Source organism: Vulpes lagopus, chromosome 3, assembly GCF_018345385.1.
Source record: "Vulpes lagopus strain Blue_001 chromosome 3, ASM1834538v1, whole genome shotgun sequence".
In the NCBI taxonomy this organism is placed as follows: Eukaryota; Metazoa; Chordata; class Mammalia; order Carnivora; family Canidae; genus Vulpes; species Vulpes lagopus.
Window position 1 is genome coordinate 110,271,939 of NC_054826.1, and position 17,211 is coordinate 110,289,149.

General features: G+C 42.7%; 1 protein-coding gene across 9 annotated transcripts in view; it reads right to left on the minus strand.

Annotated features, from left to right (window-relative positions):
- TNRC6A (trinucleotide repeat containing adaptor 6A) overlaps positions 1-10,019 on the minus strand; it is a 106,502-nt gene extending 96,483 nt beyond the window's left edge. For 2 of the 9 annotated variants that reach the window (XR_005986861.1, XM_041749424.1), the window contains exons 1-2: positions 9,222-9,611; positions 8,758-8,805 (exon numbers count right to left, since the gene is read on the minus strand). Coding sequence is in view for 5 of the 9 variants with exons in the window: in XM_041749424.1 (XP_041605358.1) it covers positions 8,758-8,805; positions 9,222-9,226 (53 nt within the window). In the remaining 4 variants the exon portion in view is untranslated. Of the gene's footprint in view, positions 1-8,757; positions 8,806-9,221; positions 9,612-9,880 lie in introns of those variants that run through there. The other 7 variants (XM_041749427.1, XM_041749422.1, XM_041749420.1 and 4 more) reach the window with 5 other exon arrangements.
- Between the last annotated feature and the right edge of the window lie 7,192 nt (positions 10,020-17,211).

A 17,211-nucleotide genomic window follows, 5' to 3' on the forward strand; every position in this document is an offset into this window, starting at 1 on the left:
GCTCAGCTGGTTAAGCATCCAACTATTGATTTCAGCCCAGGCCACGATCTCAGGGTCCTGAGATTAAGTCCCATGTCAGGCTCCATGCTGGGTGTGGAGTTGGCTTAGGATTCTCTCTCTGCGTTTGCTCCTTCCCTCCTCCCTTAGTTGGGCACACGTGAGTATGTGCGCTCTCCCTCTCTCTAATAAATAAATAAAATCATCAATTGACAGATGGGCTACAACATGGACGAACCTTGAGGATGTTATGCTAAGGGAAATAAGCTAGTCACAAAAGGTCAAATATTCTATGATTCCACTCATCTGAGGTATCTAGAACAAATTCATGGAGCAGAAAGCAGAATGGTGTCTGCCAGAAGTTGAAGAATGGGAAATTATTGTTTAATAGGTCAGAGATTCAATTTTGCAAGATCAGAAGAGTTGTGGAGATGGCTAGGGGGGACAGCTGCATAACACTATGAAAATAAGGTAGTTAATGTCACTGAAATGTACACTCAGAATTGGTTAAGATGGTAAACTGGACATAACAAAATTTTAAACTTTTATGTAGTGAGGGACAACACCAAGAAAAAAGGTAATCCACAGAATGGGAGAAAATATCTGTAAGTCACGTATCTAATAAATAACATGTATCTAGAATATATAAAGAACCCTTTAGGGGCACCTGGGTGGCTCAATGGTTGAGTGTCTGTCTGCTTTTGGCTCAGGTTGTGATCCTGGGGTCCTGGGATGGAGTCCCTCATCAAGCTCCCCGCAGGGAGCCTACTTCTCCCTTCTGTGTCTCTGTGTCTCTCATGAGTAAATTAATAAAATCTTTAAAAAAAAAAAAAAAAAAAGAACTCTTTATACGTGGCTTAGTTTGTTGGACTTGAAACTCTTGATCTAACTTGATTTTGGAGTTGTAAGTTCAAGTCCCACATTGGGTGGAGTACGATTCAAGATTTTTTTATTGAGAGAGACACAGAGACAGAGTGAGAGAGGGAGCATGAGCACAAGCAGGAGGAATGGGTCCTTGGGAGAAGACGACTCCTTGCTGAGCAGGAAGCCCAAAGCCAGCCAGGCTGGATCCCAGGACCCTGAGATCATGATTTCAGCCAAAGGCAGACAGACACTTAACCAACTGAGCTCCCAGTGGTCCTTGAGATTACTTAAAAATCTTAAAAACAAAACAAAACAATAAAAAAACGACCAAATTTTAAAATGGGCACAGGGATCCCTGGGTGGCGCAGCGGTTTGGCGCCTGCCTTTGGCCCCGGGCGCGATCCTGGACACCCGGGATCGAATCCTACGTCGGGCTCCCTGCATGGAGCCTGCCTCTCCCTCTGCCTGTGTCTCTGCCTCTCTCTCTCTCTGTGACTATCATAAATAAATAAAAATAAATAAATAAATAAAAATAAATAAAAAATAAAAAAAACAAAAAACAAAAATAAACCTATAAAAAAATAAATAAATAAAATAAAATGGGCACAGAATCTAAGTAGATATTTCCCCAAATCAGATACACAAATGGCCAAGAAGCACGCAAAAAGATGCTCACAGCATTAGTTATTAGCGAAATGCAAATCAAAACCACAATGAGATACCACCTCACAAGATGACAATAAAAAAAATGAGTAACAAGTGTTGGTGATGATGTGGAGAAACCAGAACCCTCATACATCACTGGTGGGAAAGTAAAATGGCCCAGATACTTTGAACAGTCCAGCAGTTCCTTGCAAAGGTAAACACAGAATTACCATACGCCCCAGCAATTCTGCTTCCAGGTATGTACCCAAGAGAACTGAAAACACTATGGTCACAGCAACACTCACACAACACTCATTTGGGAATGTTCACATTGTCATTATTCACAATAACCCTAAAGTGAAAACCCTAATAACACCCACCAACTGAGGAGTCGCTAAAGAAAATGTGGTCTTGGGGTGCCTGAGTGGCTCAAGGGTTGAGCGTCTGCCTTTGGCTCAGGGCATGATCCCGGGGTCCAGGATCGAGTCCAGAATCAGGCTCTCCATGAGGAGCCTGCCTCTCCCTCTGTCTCTCTCATGAATGAATAAAAAATAAAACTGAGGGAAACATTCAGAGAAGAATTGAGGATAGGAAAAAGTAGAGGGATAAACTAGAAAGACAGTTAAACTTAGCACAAACAAGAGTTGGGCTTAAGTTCCAGATTCAATGGGGAGCTAGCCAAGGTTTCTAAGAAATAGTGAGGGACAAGCTCAGAACTGTGGCTTGAGGTTGATTAACTTGCAGCAGCATAGAGGACGCACTTGATGCCCTTTCCTACCTTTATGTGGTAAGAGCCTCACACCCATATGCCCCACATCACCCAGAGCTTCACAAGTAGAATACTAAGTAAAACCGACCTCTCTGACATCCTTTGTGTGGTCAACTATCAAACAGTGAAGTAATGCTTAAAAACACATTTAAGAGCAGTGCATATTTGAGCACCACATAGTACTATTTCCTTGTGTTTTAGAGGGATACTTCAAAAGAGTAAGACCAAAGTCAACAAAACACAGATGTAAAAATCATAAAAATACTCAATTATTACTGAAGCAAGCTGCTCAGTAAATGCTAAATGACTCAAAACCACTAATAAGAACAGCAAACCAAGTGACTTGGTTTAATCTTGTTGGTTATTATACCAAATCCAATCAATTGCTGTTTGCAGAAAGTATCTTGTAAGGTTCAAAGTATAAAATTCCTTAGCCAGGTTTCAATCTGTTGTGAACATTCCATCTGAAACTGGAAGTCAGCTGAGTCCTCGGCACACAACATGCTGCTGCAAATTCAACATGCTCTTCCCTAGTTTCTGCTTCATAGCCAACTCGCACACCCAGAGTATGCAAATCATTTTTTAAAATAAGACCACCTTAATAGGAAATTTAAACTATATTTATTTTCATGCGTTTTTTTTTTTTTAAGAGAGAAACTACACCTTTGTCCAACATTACTTTCTCTTTTTGAATCTTAAAATCTCCCTTCCAGTCGCCACTGCCCAGCTCCTCTGATAGCCTCCCTGCAACATTGTTTTACTCTTTGGGGAGCCCTGACCCTCTGAAATCTGATAAATGCTAAGGACCATCTTTTTTTTTTTTTTTTAAGAACATATTCAGTTTTTCAAACTACTTCATACCATCTGTATCCCGGTGTGGAATCCAGGATGTGAATCTCTGTTCTGGCGGCATCCTTTTTCAGAATGCAGATCACAAGCCCAGGCCCTAGGTTTCATTTTCTTACTCAAGTTATCAGTTTATCAGTGGTGAAAGTTGAAAGCAAGGAACTTTTATGTCTAACAATTAGGGAGCTATCTACAGAATGACCCTTCAAAAAATCTGCAGTCATTACAAGTGATCAGTTTAAACATGAAGACCTGTAATTACTATAACCTCAACTATTTAAAAGCATATCTCAGTTTGACCTAATTGTTGGCATGTCTAAAAATGAAAGAAACAGCATGAAGGTAAAAGTACTAGGTCTACTTTCAGTTAATTTGCTTAGAAATGGTGGGGAAAGGAGCCTGACATGACTACTTGAGAGCATATCACCTGTGCACTATTCCTGCCAAAAAGGTTTCACTGAATCTAATCCTACAGAAACCAACAGAAAAAGCCATAATGAAGCCTGCAAAAACGAGTCTGGACTATTCTAAAATGTCAATGTCATGAAAGGGGAAGACAAAGGTAAGGAGCTGCTCCTGATGGAAAGAAATCACAGACAACTAAAAGTGACCCTGGGTTAAGGAACGGAGGAGGAAAAACCCAATCTATTTAAATAAAGACATTACTGAGATGACTGGGAAAATTTGAATATGGACAAAAAGGCAGCGCGACAATGTTAAAGTTACCCGTGCATGATAATGTGACTGTTATATAGAATGCCCTTGTTCTTAGGAGGAGTGCTGTCTTACTTAGGAATGAACTGGCATGATATGATATGGCAAAATATTAATAGTTGGTAAACTTAGGGAGAGATACAGGTGTTCACTGACTTATTCTTCCTACTTTACTGAAGGTCAGAAGGATTTTTTTTTTTTTTTTAAATGAGAGGACATTTTCTTGACTTTGAGTGAGAGACCTGTCCTAAGTCATTCTGAGCAGAATACACACAGCACATTCTATTTTAGTCTTTCCAATCATGGGCCATACTTCTGAGGTTGTCAGAAAACAGAAATGTAAAGGACCTTAATTTATTATACTTGCAGACTTACTTCAGATGCCAAAAACACAAGAGGTTACGGAGTGGTACTCAGACTTTTTAATGATGTTCATATTTAAATTTTCCAAAGAGGGTTGTTACACGTTTTTAAATTAAACTTAGTTTGTGATTCATTTACTCTACCAATTGACTTACCACATAGCCACCAAATTAAGCTAGAAAGAAACCTACCAATATGAATTTGCTGGCCCATAAAACACATCACAGGAAGGCAACAGAAAAGCTGAACAAAATTGGAAGATAATTTTTTTCAGAATTATTTTTTAATAAATTGCAAGAGCAGGGTCTCTTATCTACAGAGACTTAATGCCCTGGTTAATTCCTGCTGCCCCTAATCTTCTCTTATGTAGCACCTGTCCCAGGCAAAAGTGCCTCATATAACAACAATCCCAGTTTAGATGCTACAGAATATGGCATTAACAGCATCTTTAACGATTTTTCTTAAATGATGTATTCAATAGTTTGGGAGGGGGGGGTGTGGAATCACCTAACATGAAATGTGTAATTTTTACTTTAGATAATACATCCTACATTATAATAAGTTACTAGAACGGGCACAAACATTTTCAGATAGAAAGGAGAAACCAACGTTATCATTCTTCTATCGTGCAATATAAAATAAAATACCACACACAGTTGCAAGACCCGGTAGTTGGAATCCCAGGTCTGTCACTTGAGAGAATATAGCCTTGACTGAGTTACTGGATCTGTTTTAACCATAGCTGTCTCATTTGTAAAATGGAAGAGATCAGAATACTGGCTGGTCTTCTCTGATGTCATGGTCCCACTCTAAATACTCAAGGATTCTATGGCTTTGGCCTCCAAAATATTTTTTAAAATTAGGTCAGTTGGTCTTAGATTTTTTTTACAACTAGAAAATGTGACTTACCATCTTCTCTCACCAAACTCCTATTTCTGTTCTGACCTCTTTTCTGTTCAGAGGCTGGGTCAATCAAGACACTGTTTAGACCTCTCTACAATTAATCCCAACCTAGTTAGCTGCCAAATCCCAGACTCCACTTCCTCTGTATCTCCCACTCTCAGCTCCCTTCTTCTACCACTGTAATTCAGGTCTTCATCAACGCCTGCCTTATTCTATCATATCATAACTATCCTACCCAAGAGCATGTAATAGCTCTACACTACTGAAAAGATCTATGCCAGAAGTCCTCAACCTAATATTCAAGAACCTGTGTGCCCGTCCCTGCTCTTCGGTGCCAATCCAACCAAACTACCCATTGTATTTCAAAACCCCCAGTACTTCCTGGATTTTGTGCCATTAGTTCTGGTGTTCTTACGCTGCCCTTTTCTCTGCCTTTCAAAACTGATTTCATCCTTTAAAGTTCAGTTCCAGTTGTGACCACCACCACCCCTATCTAGACATCACAGTTGCCTCTTGTGTATGCCCATGATATTGACATAAAGTGACAACTTCAATGGTTGACATGAATTAAGAAATACAGTTTACCCCAGGTAGTAAACTAAATTTCTCTTGTGCCCATTTTGTCTCACTGGCACTGGCTACCTGGCACACTGTTTTGAGGGTCTGCCACTTAGCAGAGGAAAAGGGGAATGGCTACACAACTCTAACATTCAGAGGCTAGAGGGCCAGCACAATAGGATGTGGACTTCCCTGGCATAAAGACATAGTAATCAATTTAACATTTAAATGTTTAACCTTCAAAGTCCCTATGTTTGGTTGTCTTCAGGGAATATGAAGCTCTAGGATAACAGTTCTCAACTGGGGGTGATTTTGCCCCCCAGAGAACATTTAGCAATATCCACAGACCTTTTCGATTGTCAGGACTGGGTGGGGAGTGCGACAGGCAGATGCTGCTGACCACAAATGTTAACAGAGCCCAAGTTAAGAAACTCTGATCTAGGAGAATCGCATGTACCTGCTGGTTCCGCCTCCTCAAAGATATTTTCCAAACTTTTCAAAATGAAGAACGATGTCTCTAGTGAGACAATTCAGTATGATCCAAAGCCTGACAGCTCCTCCAATTACCAGTGGTGTGGCCTCCTGAAAGTTACTTAACCTCCTTGTCCCTCAAAGTCCTCGTCTATTAACCAGTAATAACAGTACCTACTTCAAACAGTGATCCAGGGATCAGAAGAGTCCATGGCAAGTCTTCAAAAGAGTGTGCCAGGCAGAGAGGAGGCTTTCAGTACTTTTAGCTACTTCGGTTCTTCCCCTCCCTAGGGCCTAGTCTTGCACTTGGAACACAGAAGACGCTCCAGAAGTGTTTGCTAAAGGAATACTAAGAATAATGCCCTGATTTCCTGGAGGGAGCATAAATGCTTCAAGAAATACACTCATTATTTGGGAAAAAGGAAGCACAGAGCTAGAGACGGAGTCAAAAGAAAGCATTTGCCCATCTAATCACACCTCTCCCCCCTCAGAATGCTATTAACCTGTAGGTTATGCTACCATCTTCACAGTCCTAATACACTACCTTGTAACCTCCTTGATAATTGTTCTTCCTCTTCATCCCTGAGAACCAACTGAAGATCCTCATGTATGGAATGGGATGGTGGGATCCCTGGGTGGCGCAGTGGTTTGGCGCTTGCCTTTGGCCCAGGGCGCGATCCTGGAGACCCAGGATCGAATCCCACATCAGGCTCCCGGTGCATGGAGCCTGCTTCTCCCTCTGCCTGTGTCTCTGCCTCTCTTTCTCTCTCTCTCTGTGACTATCATAAATAAATAAAAATTAAAAAAAAAAAAAAAGGAATGGGATGGTATCTTAACCTCTACAGCAACTACCTTGTATTAATTATGTACATATGACAGTCTTCCTACCGGACTGTACATGCTCTCTGTGGCCAGGGATGGTACTTGACCCCTTATTATACGACTCAAGGGGCCTCACACACCTTAGCAACTGACTGGCCCAAACCTCTTGTTTTACAGATTACACACAGAGAGGCTAAATGATTTGCCAAGAGTCAAGGTCATATTTTAAGTGGCAGAGCTGGGATCCAAATTCTGATACACAGCTAATATACTCTAAGTTCTAACAATAACAGCATATGAAAATTGTACCTGTGGTAAAGGCAATTGTTAATTAAGCCCCAGAAAACCTCCACAGCAACTATACTGATATGGTTACCTGACAAAGCAAAAAAGGGAAGAAAAATGGACTCCAAGCTCCTTCCCACTGGTGAAAATTCAATCTGTTTTCTTTAATGGTTTCATACCTCAACATTTTTTTAAGCTTCTGACAAGAAAACTTATTAGATGTCCAAAGAACAGTTGTTTAGTCAGTGATGTCAGGCTTAATTTCCTTGAACCAGTCCCCATAATTATAACAGAAAATCTCTTATTTGGCGAGTCAGTGATGCCCGACCTTCACCCACCGAAAAGATTTTTTTTAACAATCACCTTAACAGATCAATATCTATAAAATCAAAAGACCAGCAATTTGGGATGATTTTGTATAGTGAAAAAAATGCACATGATTTGAACTGAGTGTTATTAACTCCATCATAAACCTAAAACTCACAGTCAAGGACAAACTACATTAAAACCTGAGACAGAAGAGATTTTGTTTTATCCTGTCCAAGTGAAAAAGAAAGCCGTACACTGATAAGGTTCATCTAGAAGTTTCTCTGAGTCTCTCCATATAATTCAAAAGAAGCCGGCCAATAAAGAAAGGACTATAAGAAAATGAATCTGAAAGAGTTAAATACAATGCAATGCTCTGATGCTTTAAGCAATTACAGCTCCATAGAGCTAAACGTTTCCATAAAGGCAACGTTTAAAAACCAAAAAAACTCCTTTTGTGGCGATGATTTAAGTTACCAGTGCAAAATCACTCTGGGCCCAGTAGAAATGATAACCACTTATTGGAAACAGAATTTTTTTAATCGCTTTACCAGTTGATAAAAAGAGCACACACCGACCATAGACTCAAATTTAGTTTCAAAGGAAAACAAAACGCAGTTTATGCTCGGTAAAGTTCAAGGGCAAAACTGTTTCCAGTGCAACAGAATCTGCCTGACTACAATGTGTTGGGGGAGGGAAAAAAAAATTAATAATAATAATAATGCGAACACAGTATCTTCTTATAAAGGCAACAATTTGAGTTACAAAGTAATAACGGGGAAGCCAAAACAGTTTGACAGCCCGCCATAAGGGCCGCCTCAATCATGAGTCACACAATGCCTGCAACCATTTACAATAGTAATTAATGCACAAGTCCCCTAATTAAATTCTAAAAGGATGAGAATGCTTTAACTAAGTTTACAAGAATTGCTTTTCGCTGTTTTGTTTTTTGTGTGTGTGTGTGTGTGTGTGTGTGTTTTCTTTCCCTCCCCCAAAGAAAAGAACACACGCGTAATGAACGCATCTCCCCGCAATCCCTCCCATCCAATATTCCCTCCGGCCTCTTCTCCCGAATGTCTATTCCCTGCGTGCGAAAAGAAAAATGACACGGGGTGGGGGGGGTGGGGGGGGGACTTCTAGACCCAGAACGGGGCGAACCCGAGTGGAAATACACGATGAATGGGGCGACAGAGACGGAAGCTCGCCCATCTTACCTGCTAAGAGTCCTTTCTACGTCTTTGGTAGCTTTAGCTTCCAATTCTCTGCAAGAGAAAAGAAAAGGGGAGAGAGAGAGAGAGAGAGAGAGAGGGAGGGAGGGAGGGAGGGAGGGAGATGCGCGTGAAAACGGAGCTGCTGCGGCAGAGGCTCGCGCCGGGGCGGATGGGGGAGGGGAGGGGAGCCCGGGGGTGCTCACAAAGCTGCGGGGCTGCAGCCCGGACTGCGGGCAGGCGGCGCGGGCGAGCCGCAGCCCCCGGCCCGGCCCCAGCGGCGCAGCGCGGCCCCTCCGGGCTTCCCGCCGGGCCCCCGCAGGGGCGCCCCCGCCCCGCACCCCCCTCCCCCGCCGCGGCCCGAGGTCTCGGGGACGCCCGCCGCCGCCGCCGCCGCCACCCGCGGTCGCGGGCCCTGCGGCAGCGCCCCAGGCTCCTCCCGCCCGGAGGGAGGCCCCCGCCCCGCTCACCTCATGTGTGTAAAGTGCACGAGCAAGTGGGGCGCGGCGAGTGAGGCTCGCGAGCCTCAAGCCCTCCGCAGCGCCGCGGGGAGAGGCCCGAGCCGCTGCACCAGCGCCATTTTCTACACCGACCCGCTGCCGCCGCCGCCGCCACCGCCGCCGCCGCAGGCCCCAGACCGGAAGTGAATGCCCCGTTCGGCAACCCCTTCCGGGGGCGCCGCGGCCACCGGCCTCAAGATGGAGGCCCTAGCAACTAGCCCCGCAGCCGGGGCAGGCCCTTGGCAACCGCCCGGGCGCGCGGGCCGGACCTCCCTGGACTGGGGTCGCCGCCTCCAAGGCGCCCTGCACAGCGGCTGGAGGAGCCCGCCGAGCCCCGGGCCCAGCCTCTGTCGCCGCGGCCGGCTGCGATCCGCCTGGAGTCCCGCCCCTCCTCCTCCTCCTCCTCCTCCTTCTTTGCTGCGACACAAGTTTCCTTCTCTGCCACCCGGCCCCTCCCCCACCGAAACACACCAAAAAAAAAAAGGCCAAAACCGCAAATTCTACCCCTGCCTCAGCCAAATGAGCCCGCGCGGCTTTTGAAATCCGCCACTTGTAATTATTTGTTGACCTTGGGCCAGTTATTTAACCTCTGTGCTCCTCCGCTTCCTCCTCAGGTGAAGGAGGCATACCTGAGGTGGACTGGGAGGCTCACGGCGGGTTTTAGCCACCGAATTTTGCAGACCGTTTGACTCAGCAGTTCCGCCGGCGCGGATGTCTCTGCTCCGAAAACAATCCCGGGTCCCTAGGAATATTTCACCGTCAACATGGGAAGCCCCGGCGTCGGTGATGGTGAAAAAAGACTGTAAACGGCCAACATGTCCAAGCCTCGGAGGTGGCTCCCGACACCGAAGCCCCGGCGCCGTGCGAGAGGGTGGTGCGAAAATGATGGGGAGGAAGAGCCGCGGCGTGGGGACAGTGGTTACAATAGACCGAGCCGAGACGCGGGTTCGAGGCTCGCTCCCCACCCCCGGCAGGAAGCGTGAAGATACAACACGATACATACGTGTAGCAAAGTACAAATATCTGCGTCCTGGGAGCGTCATGCAAGCTTACAGGGAGATACGGCCGTACACTTACGTGTAGATACAAGTGCCCTGGGAGCTTCATGCATGCTTACAGGGAGATACAGCCCTACACTTACATGTAGATACAATAAGATACGCGTGTGCCTGTGTGTATGTGCATCTTCTTTCCCAAAACGCCCCCCCGCCCCCCGCACTTCATCAAAAGATGATCCCTCCTCTCTCTGCTTACAATCCATTCCTTCTCAGAAACCTCACTCGGAGGATCATCCCATTTTTCTCTTTCTAAACTAGGTCTTTCTTTCCACTGGTTCTAAAACATGCCCAAATCTCTCCCATTTAAAAAAAGAAAAACAGCAGCAGCAAAACGTTCCTTGACTGCCCAGTTCTCCTCTCTGAGGAAGATGGGTGATCAATCAGTTAATGAATAAATGAATGGATGCACACAAAGTCCTTAAAGCATAGGCACCAAAATGGGAACGGATGGTATTGTTGAGGGTTTTAATTTTCTTCTCCGAATGTATCTGGCTTTTTTGTTTTGTCTCATTTTTATACAACGAGCGTGTTAAAACACACACAGACGCACACAAAACTAAGAAAACCAGGTGTATAGGGGCGCCTAGCTGGTTCAGTGGGTGGAGCATATAATTCTTGATCTTGGGGTCGTAGGTTTGAACTTCACATTGGGTGTACAGATGACTTTAAAAAATAATTTTTTTTTTTAAGAGACAGGGCAGAGGGGGGAGGGGTAGAGGGAGAGACAGAGAGAGGAGATGAGAAAATTTTATGCAGGCTCCACGCCCAGTATGGATCCCAAGGCGGGCTTGATCTCACAACCCTGAGATCATGACCTGGGCCAAAATCAAGAATCCAACGCTTAACAGACTGAGCCACCCAGGCGCCCCCAAAATAAAATCTTTTCATTTATTCATGAGAGACACAAAGAGAAAGGTGCAGACATAGGCAGAGGGAGAAGCAGGCTCCCCAAAGGGAGCCCGATGTGGCATTCCATCCCAGGACCCCGGAATCTTGACCTGAGCCCAAGGCAGTAGACAACCACTGAGCCACACAGGTGTCCCATCCCAAAATAAATTTTTTTTTTTTTTAAGATTTCATTTATTTATTCATGAGAAACACAGAGAGAGAGAGACAGAGATAGAGCAGAGAGAGAAGCAGGCTCCACGCAGGGAGCCCCATGTGGGACTTGATCCCCAGACGACAGGATCACGCCCTGAGCCAAAGGCAGATGCTCAACCGCTGAGCCACTCAGGTGCCCCCCCAAAATAAAAGCTTAAAAAAAAAATAAAATCAGGTTTACAAAATGTAAAATATAGAGAACACCAAATAAATACTAAGTGATTTTCCCTTTCCAGTCATCATCCCTAAGGTCCATCCATACATATATTTGGTTTGGTATTCTTTTATGATTCTTTCTACTTAAAATGTTAAAAATGATGTATCATTTATTTAGGAGTTAAAATATATGAACACGTATGAACAGCACAATATGTTTTCATACCAGGTTTATGGATAATTTTCAATGACAGCGTAACACAATGAAAACGATATCAACATTTAGAGAGTTGTTAATATTAGCTGATTTTTAAAAAATTAGACTTCCTTAGGTTTGAATAACCCGTGGTTGTCAGCTGGGACATTTAGCAATATCTGTTTTTGAGCTGTTACATTTGGATGCTACGGGTATCTACTGGGTAGAGGTCAGGAGTTCTGCTAAACATCCTACAGCACAAAGGACGTTCCCCCACAACACGAGATTATCTGAACCAAAATGCCATTAGCACCCAAGATTGGGAAACTCTGGAACTAATTCCCAGCCCCAGGGAAGTTGAGAAGGTAGGATTTCTGGAAGATCTTTGCAATGGTTTAACATGACCCCTCCAGGCTTGCATTAGGAAGTCATGCTAATCACTTTTTAATGAGCTCTTATGCATAGAGGTAGATCAAAGAAGAATGATCTTGTAAGACAAGCAGTGATTCCTTATCAGTAACCTAGTAAGGAATGTTGTCTTCTTATTATTCTTTCTCTTTATTAAATAAGTAGTCTCTCGTTCTACTGAATATTTCCCATTTTCATTAACAGTAACTTCCACTTAAAAAAAAATGATGCTTATCACAACGAGTACTGAGTAATGTACAGAATTGTTGGAATATTACATTATACATCTGATACTAATATAGCACTGTATGTTAATTATATGTTCTTTTAAAAAAGATACATGTTAAAATGATTTTTTAAATGCTCCTTGCTTCTCACATGGAGATGTGGGTTATTTCTTTGATTTCTTTGAATGGATTTGCTGACCATTCTGTAATTCATGTACATAATTGGGTTTTTTTTGTACATAATTGTTTTAAAACAATAATGATATTTCTAAGAGTGAAAAAAAGAAAAAAAATAAAACAACAGCAACAAAAAACTCAGTTGATGCATCATTACTTCCCAGCTCCATCTTTCTTCTCTCCTTCCTAGCAAAGCTTCTTGGAAAAGTGTTCTACATTAGCTACTTCCAGTTGCTAACCTCCTGTCCCAACCCCCTTTCACCTAACATAGCTACTCCTGCCCCAAAATTGCTCTTATGAATGTCACAAATGACCTTGAAGCTGTCAAATTCAATGGTAATATTTCTTGCCTTGTCTTGACTAAGTTCTTAGCTGTATTTTCACAACTGGCCACTCCTACCTTCTTTCAAGAGTCTCTTCTCTTGGTTGTCTTGGCAGCACATTCTCCCTGAATTTCTTTTTACCTCTCTAGCCATTCTTTTTTCTTGTGTGTGTGGGGGTGGGGGTGGGGGGGTGGGCGTGGATGTGTTGTGTATCCTTTGCCAGCATCTCCTGATTTACACCAAATAAATGTCAGGATCCCCAAGGCTCTTTTCCAGATTTCCCACACACACACTATTCTCCCCACTTTCTCCTTGGGATGGGTGATCTCATCTATTTTCTTGTATTTAAATGCAGATGACTTTCAAATTCCAAGCTTTGGCCCATATCTCATGTGTATACTCCAGAATGCCAAAATGACAGATCACCATGCAACAAATATTTATTAAGCACCTACTGTATGCTAGCTACTGTGTTAGGGCCTGGTTCTCTGCCATTTGTGAGGAACTACTGTGGTGGATTAAGTCTAATGGGGCAGAGAAGGTTTTTTTTTTTTTAAAGGTTCTATTTATTTATTCATGAGAGACACACTGAGAGAGGCAGAGACATAGGCAGAGGGAGAAGCAGGCTCTCTGCAGGGAGCCCAATGTGGAACTCCATCCCCTGACCCTGGGATCATGCCTGAGCCAAAGGCAGACGCTCAACCACTGAGCCACCCAGGCGACCTAAGAGATTTTTTTTTTTAAAGCAAACTAAAGTATATAATTACAAACCAATGACAAGTGCACAGAAGGAAAAGAATGTTGTTCTAAGCAAGTGTAAAACAGGACCATAACATAGACTATGTGGTCAAAGAAGGTTTCTTTGGAAATGTCAAGCTTCATCTGAGAGCTAAAGACTGAGGGGCAGCCAATCAGGACCCAGGAAACAGGAGAGGAAAGTTCTCAGGCTGGAGGTTGACATTTGTGAGTCTTTGTTGTGGATGAAAACAGGCTTTGCATTGCATTTGGCTCTAAATCCACTGGAGCCACCATTTTTATTTTACTTGCATAATGAATTCAGAACAAAACCAGAAACAAGGTCTGGTATACAGAGTAATGGGTTTCATGATCACTGCTCATTGAGGTAAGCAGATGCCATTTCCTACAACAAGCATATTCCCTAAATTCAGTGAATATTAGAATATTTCACATAGCTCATTGTTGAAGTTTACAGTTTGAGAATTTGGAGATAACATGAAATGCCTTTCCAATGAAAACTTCTTATGAAATAACCCGTCTTGTTTCTTCTTGGTGAGCATAAAAAGAAATATAGGCTGTACAAATTTAAATAAGACCTTTTCTCATTTGTCTTTCTTCTTTGGGTTCATGTTTCTTTGGTTTCTGAGGTTACCAGAACATAAATGTTCTCCAACCCTCTCTTCTTTACCTCACTGGGAAGAGTAAATGACTAGCTTTACTTGGGAAATTATGTGCTTGAAAGAAAATGATTTTTTTTTCTCCCAGGTCTCACCAACTGTCATTATATCTACAAATGTATTTTTTAGGCAAAGCTCACTCAACATATTTTTAAATTTGGAAAATTTTCCACAATAATGCATAGTGGGAATTGAAGGCATGACCATGAATAAAATTTCCTGGATAGAGTATTTATTTTCTTTAAACTTTATTTGGCACTTAATATGTGCCAGGCATGCATTACTCTAAGTGTTGTTTGTTTGTTTGTTTGTTTTTTAAGATTTTATTTATTTATTCATGAGAAACAGAAAGAGAGAGACATAGAGACACAGGCAGAGGGAGAAGCAGGCTCTACTCAGGGAGCGGGATGTGGGACTCGATCCCAGAACTCTGGGATCACGCCCTGAGCCGAAGGCTGATGCTCAACCGCTGAGCCACCCAGGCGTCCCTATTCTAAGTGTTTTACAAATATTAACCAAACATTCATTGTTTTCCTCACACAGCTCCATGAGGTAGAAACGTGATCCGCATTTTACAGATGAGAATAATTGACTTGCCCAAAGTCACATAAATTGTAGTAGTAAAACCAAGCAGTTTGCCTCCTGAGCCCATGTAGATGGGTTAATCTCAACCATATTAGACTCTGCAGGACCTTTTGATAACAAATATTTTGTTATACCATGCCTTTCGACCCCAAAATGATAATCCTAGATCATATAATCTAACACATAATTTCAAAATGTGTATATAATCATTTATCTCTGATTTAAAAGAGAAATAAGAGAAAAGCAAATATAAAATAAAATGTCTTTCACTAGGTGAATGCTTGGGAATGGTCTCCACTGAAGCCTCAGTAAAGTAGGCAGATGCTGGCAACTATATGTAGAATCCGCACTACAAATGCAGACTGACACAGTAGTGTCACATTGATTACTCACACACCAGGAACTGTAATGATGTTGGAGGCAAAATTTTTCTGGAATACAGAGCAAGTCTCAAGTTCTGAACAACTAGACAATAATTCCCCCTCAACTGATGTAGTAATTGCATTACCAGAAACTTTAGGGTCTATTAAAACTGAAAAAAGGAGTTAGGTCCTGGGATAACTATAAACACACCTTTCACCTGTGTGAGTGCCCAGCGAGAGAGAGAATTTTGCATTTTGTGGGACTATCCAGCACCCATGGCTCCTACCCACTGAATCTCAGCACACCCTCCACCACATTGTGACAACCGAAACCACTTTTAATGGTTTTCCCAAACCCTCTGAGGAATGGGGGTAAAGTATTATTTTATTGAGAATCGTTGCTATAGAATGAGAATAGTCTTGTTGATGTGTGATACTCCAGGGAAGAAACCAAGAAAAATGGGGTAAGTGTAGTCTAATGGGGCCAAGTGATGCCTCCCAGACATCTCAGACATCTCAGACTGACATGTCAAAGCCAAGGCTCCTTCGTCCTCCTCTGCTCCCTCCCCCCACCCCACACAAACATGTCCCCAAGGGGACAGTTTTTCTCAGATCAGTAATAACACTACCAGTCACTGAGCTGCCCAGCCAGAAACCTAAGAGTCAGTTTTGACTCACCCAGTGCATCAATAAATTATTTCACCTCCAAACTTTTCTCTTATTTGTCCCTTTCTCTGTTTCTCCTCTGCCACCTTCCTAAAAATGCCACAGATTCTCTCCTTTCTCCCTTTTATTTCTTGGTTGTGTTATAGTTTATGTAAAATAAAATGCTCCCATGTGAAGTGAAAAATTCAATCAGTTTTGACAAATAAATACACACAGGTCAATATATAAAACATGTCAATCACCCCAGAACATTCCCTTGGGCTTCTTTTCAGTTACTCATCTGCTCCCCCAGCACACATACACCTGACACCAGGAAACTATGCTTCTGACTTTTAACCCCATAAATGAGTATTGTTGGTTCAAGAGCTCATGTAAATGGAGTCATACACTGTATTTATCCTTTGTGACCTATTTCTCTTGCTCAATGTCTGTAAGAGTCATTCATGTTGAAAGTATCAGAAGTATGTTTCTTTTTATTATTGAGAAGTATTCCATTGAGTGAATACACCACAGCTTGTTCATCATCTTCTGTTGACTGACATTTGAATTATTTCCAGTTTGGGGTTATTATGAATAAAGCTGCTAAGAATATTTGTACACATCTTTTTTGTCTGTGTAAGGACAGCAGACATATGTTTTTATTTCTCTTGGATAAATAGCTGGGAACACAATTACTAAATCACAAGATAAGTGTATATTTAACTATATGAAAAACTCAAGGCTGTTTCTAAAGTGGTTACACCAGGTTACATTTCCCACCCTGGGAAGAGTTCTGTTGCTCCACATCCTGGTCAGAACCATACATGTCTGCTCTTTGCCTCTTGAAATAGTTCTCCACAAGGCATCCTTACTGATTTTTTCTTAAAATGAAGACACCTGGGTGGCTCAGTGGTTGAGTGTCTGCCTTTGGCTCAGGTCATGATCCTGGGGTCCTGGGATCGAGTCCCGCATTGGGCTCCCTGCAAGGAGCCTGCTTCTCCCTCTGCCTATGTCTCTGCCTCTCTCTGTGTCTCCCATGAATAAATAAATAAAATCTATTAAAAAACGATTTTTTTCTTAAAATGAAAGCTTAATCATCTTACTCTCCAGCCTAAAATAACTCAAAGACTTTCTCCAAGGCTCTTGATTCAAAGCCTAGTATCTTCAACATGGTCTGCTGTATCTCCTCAATGGTGTCTCTGGTCATTCCCCCTGTTCATAAGTCCAGATAATCCAAAGGCCCTTCTTTCACTTCCTAAAGGGTGCCCAGCTTCTTGATCCAGCCCAGTTCTAACCGTCCACTCGCT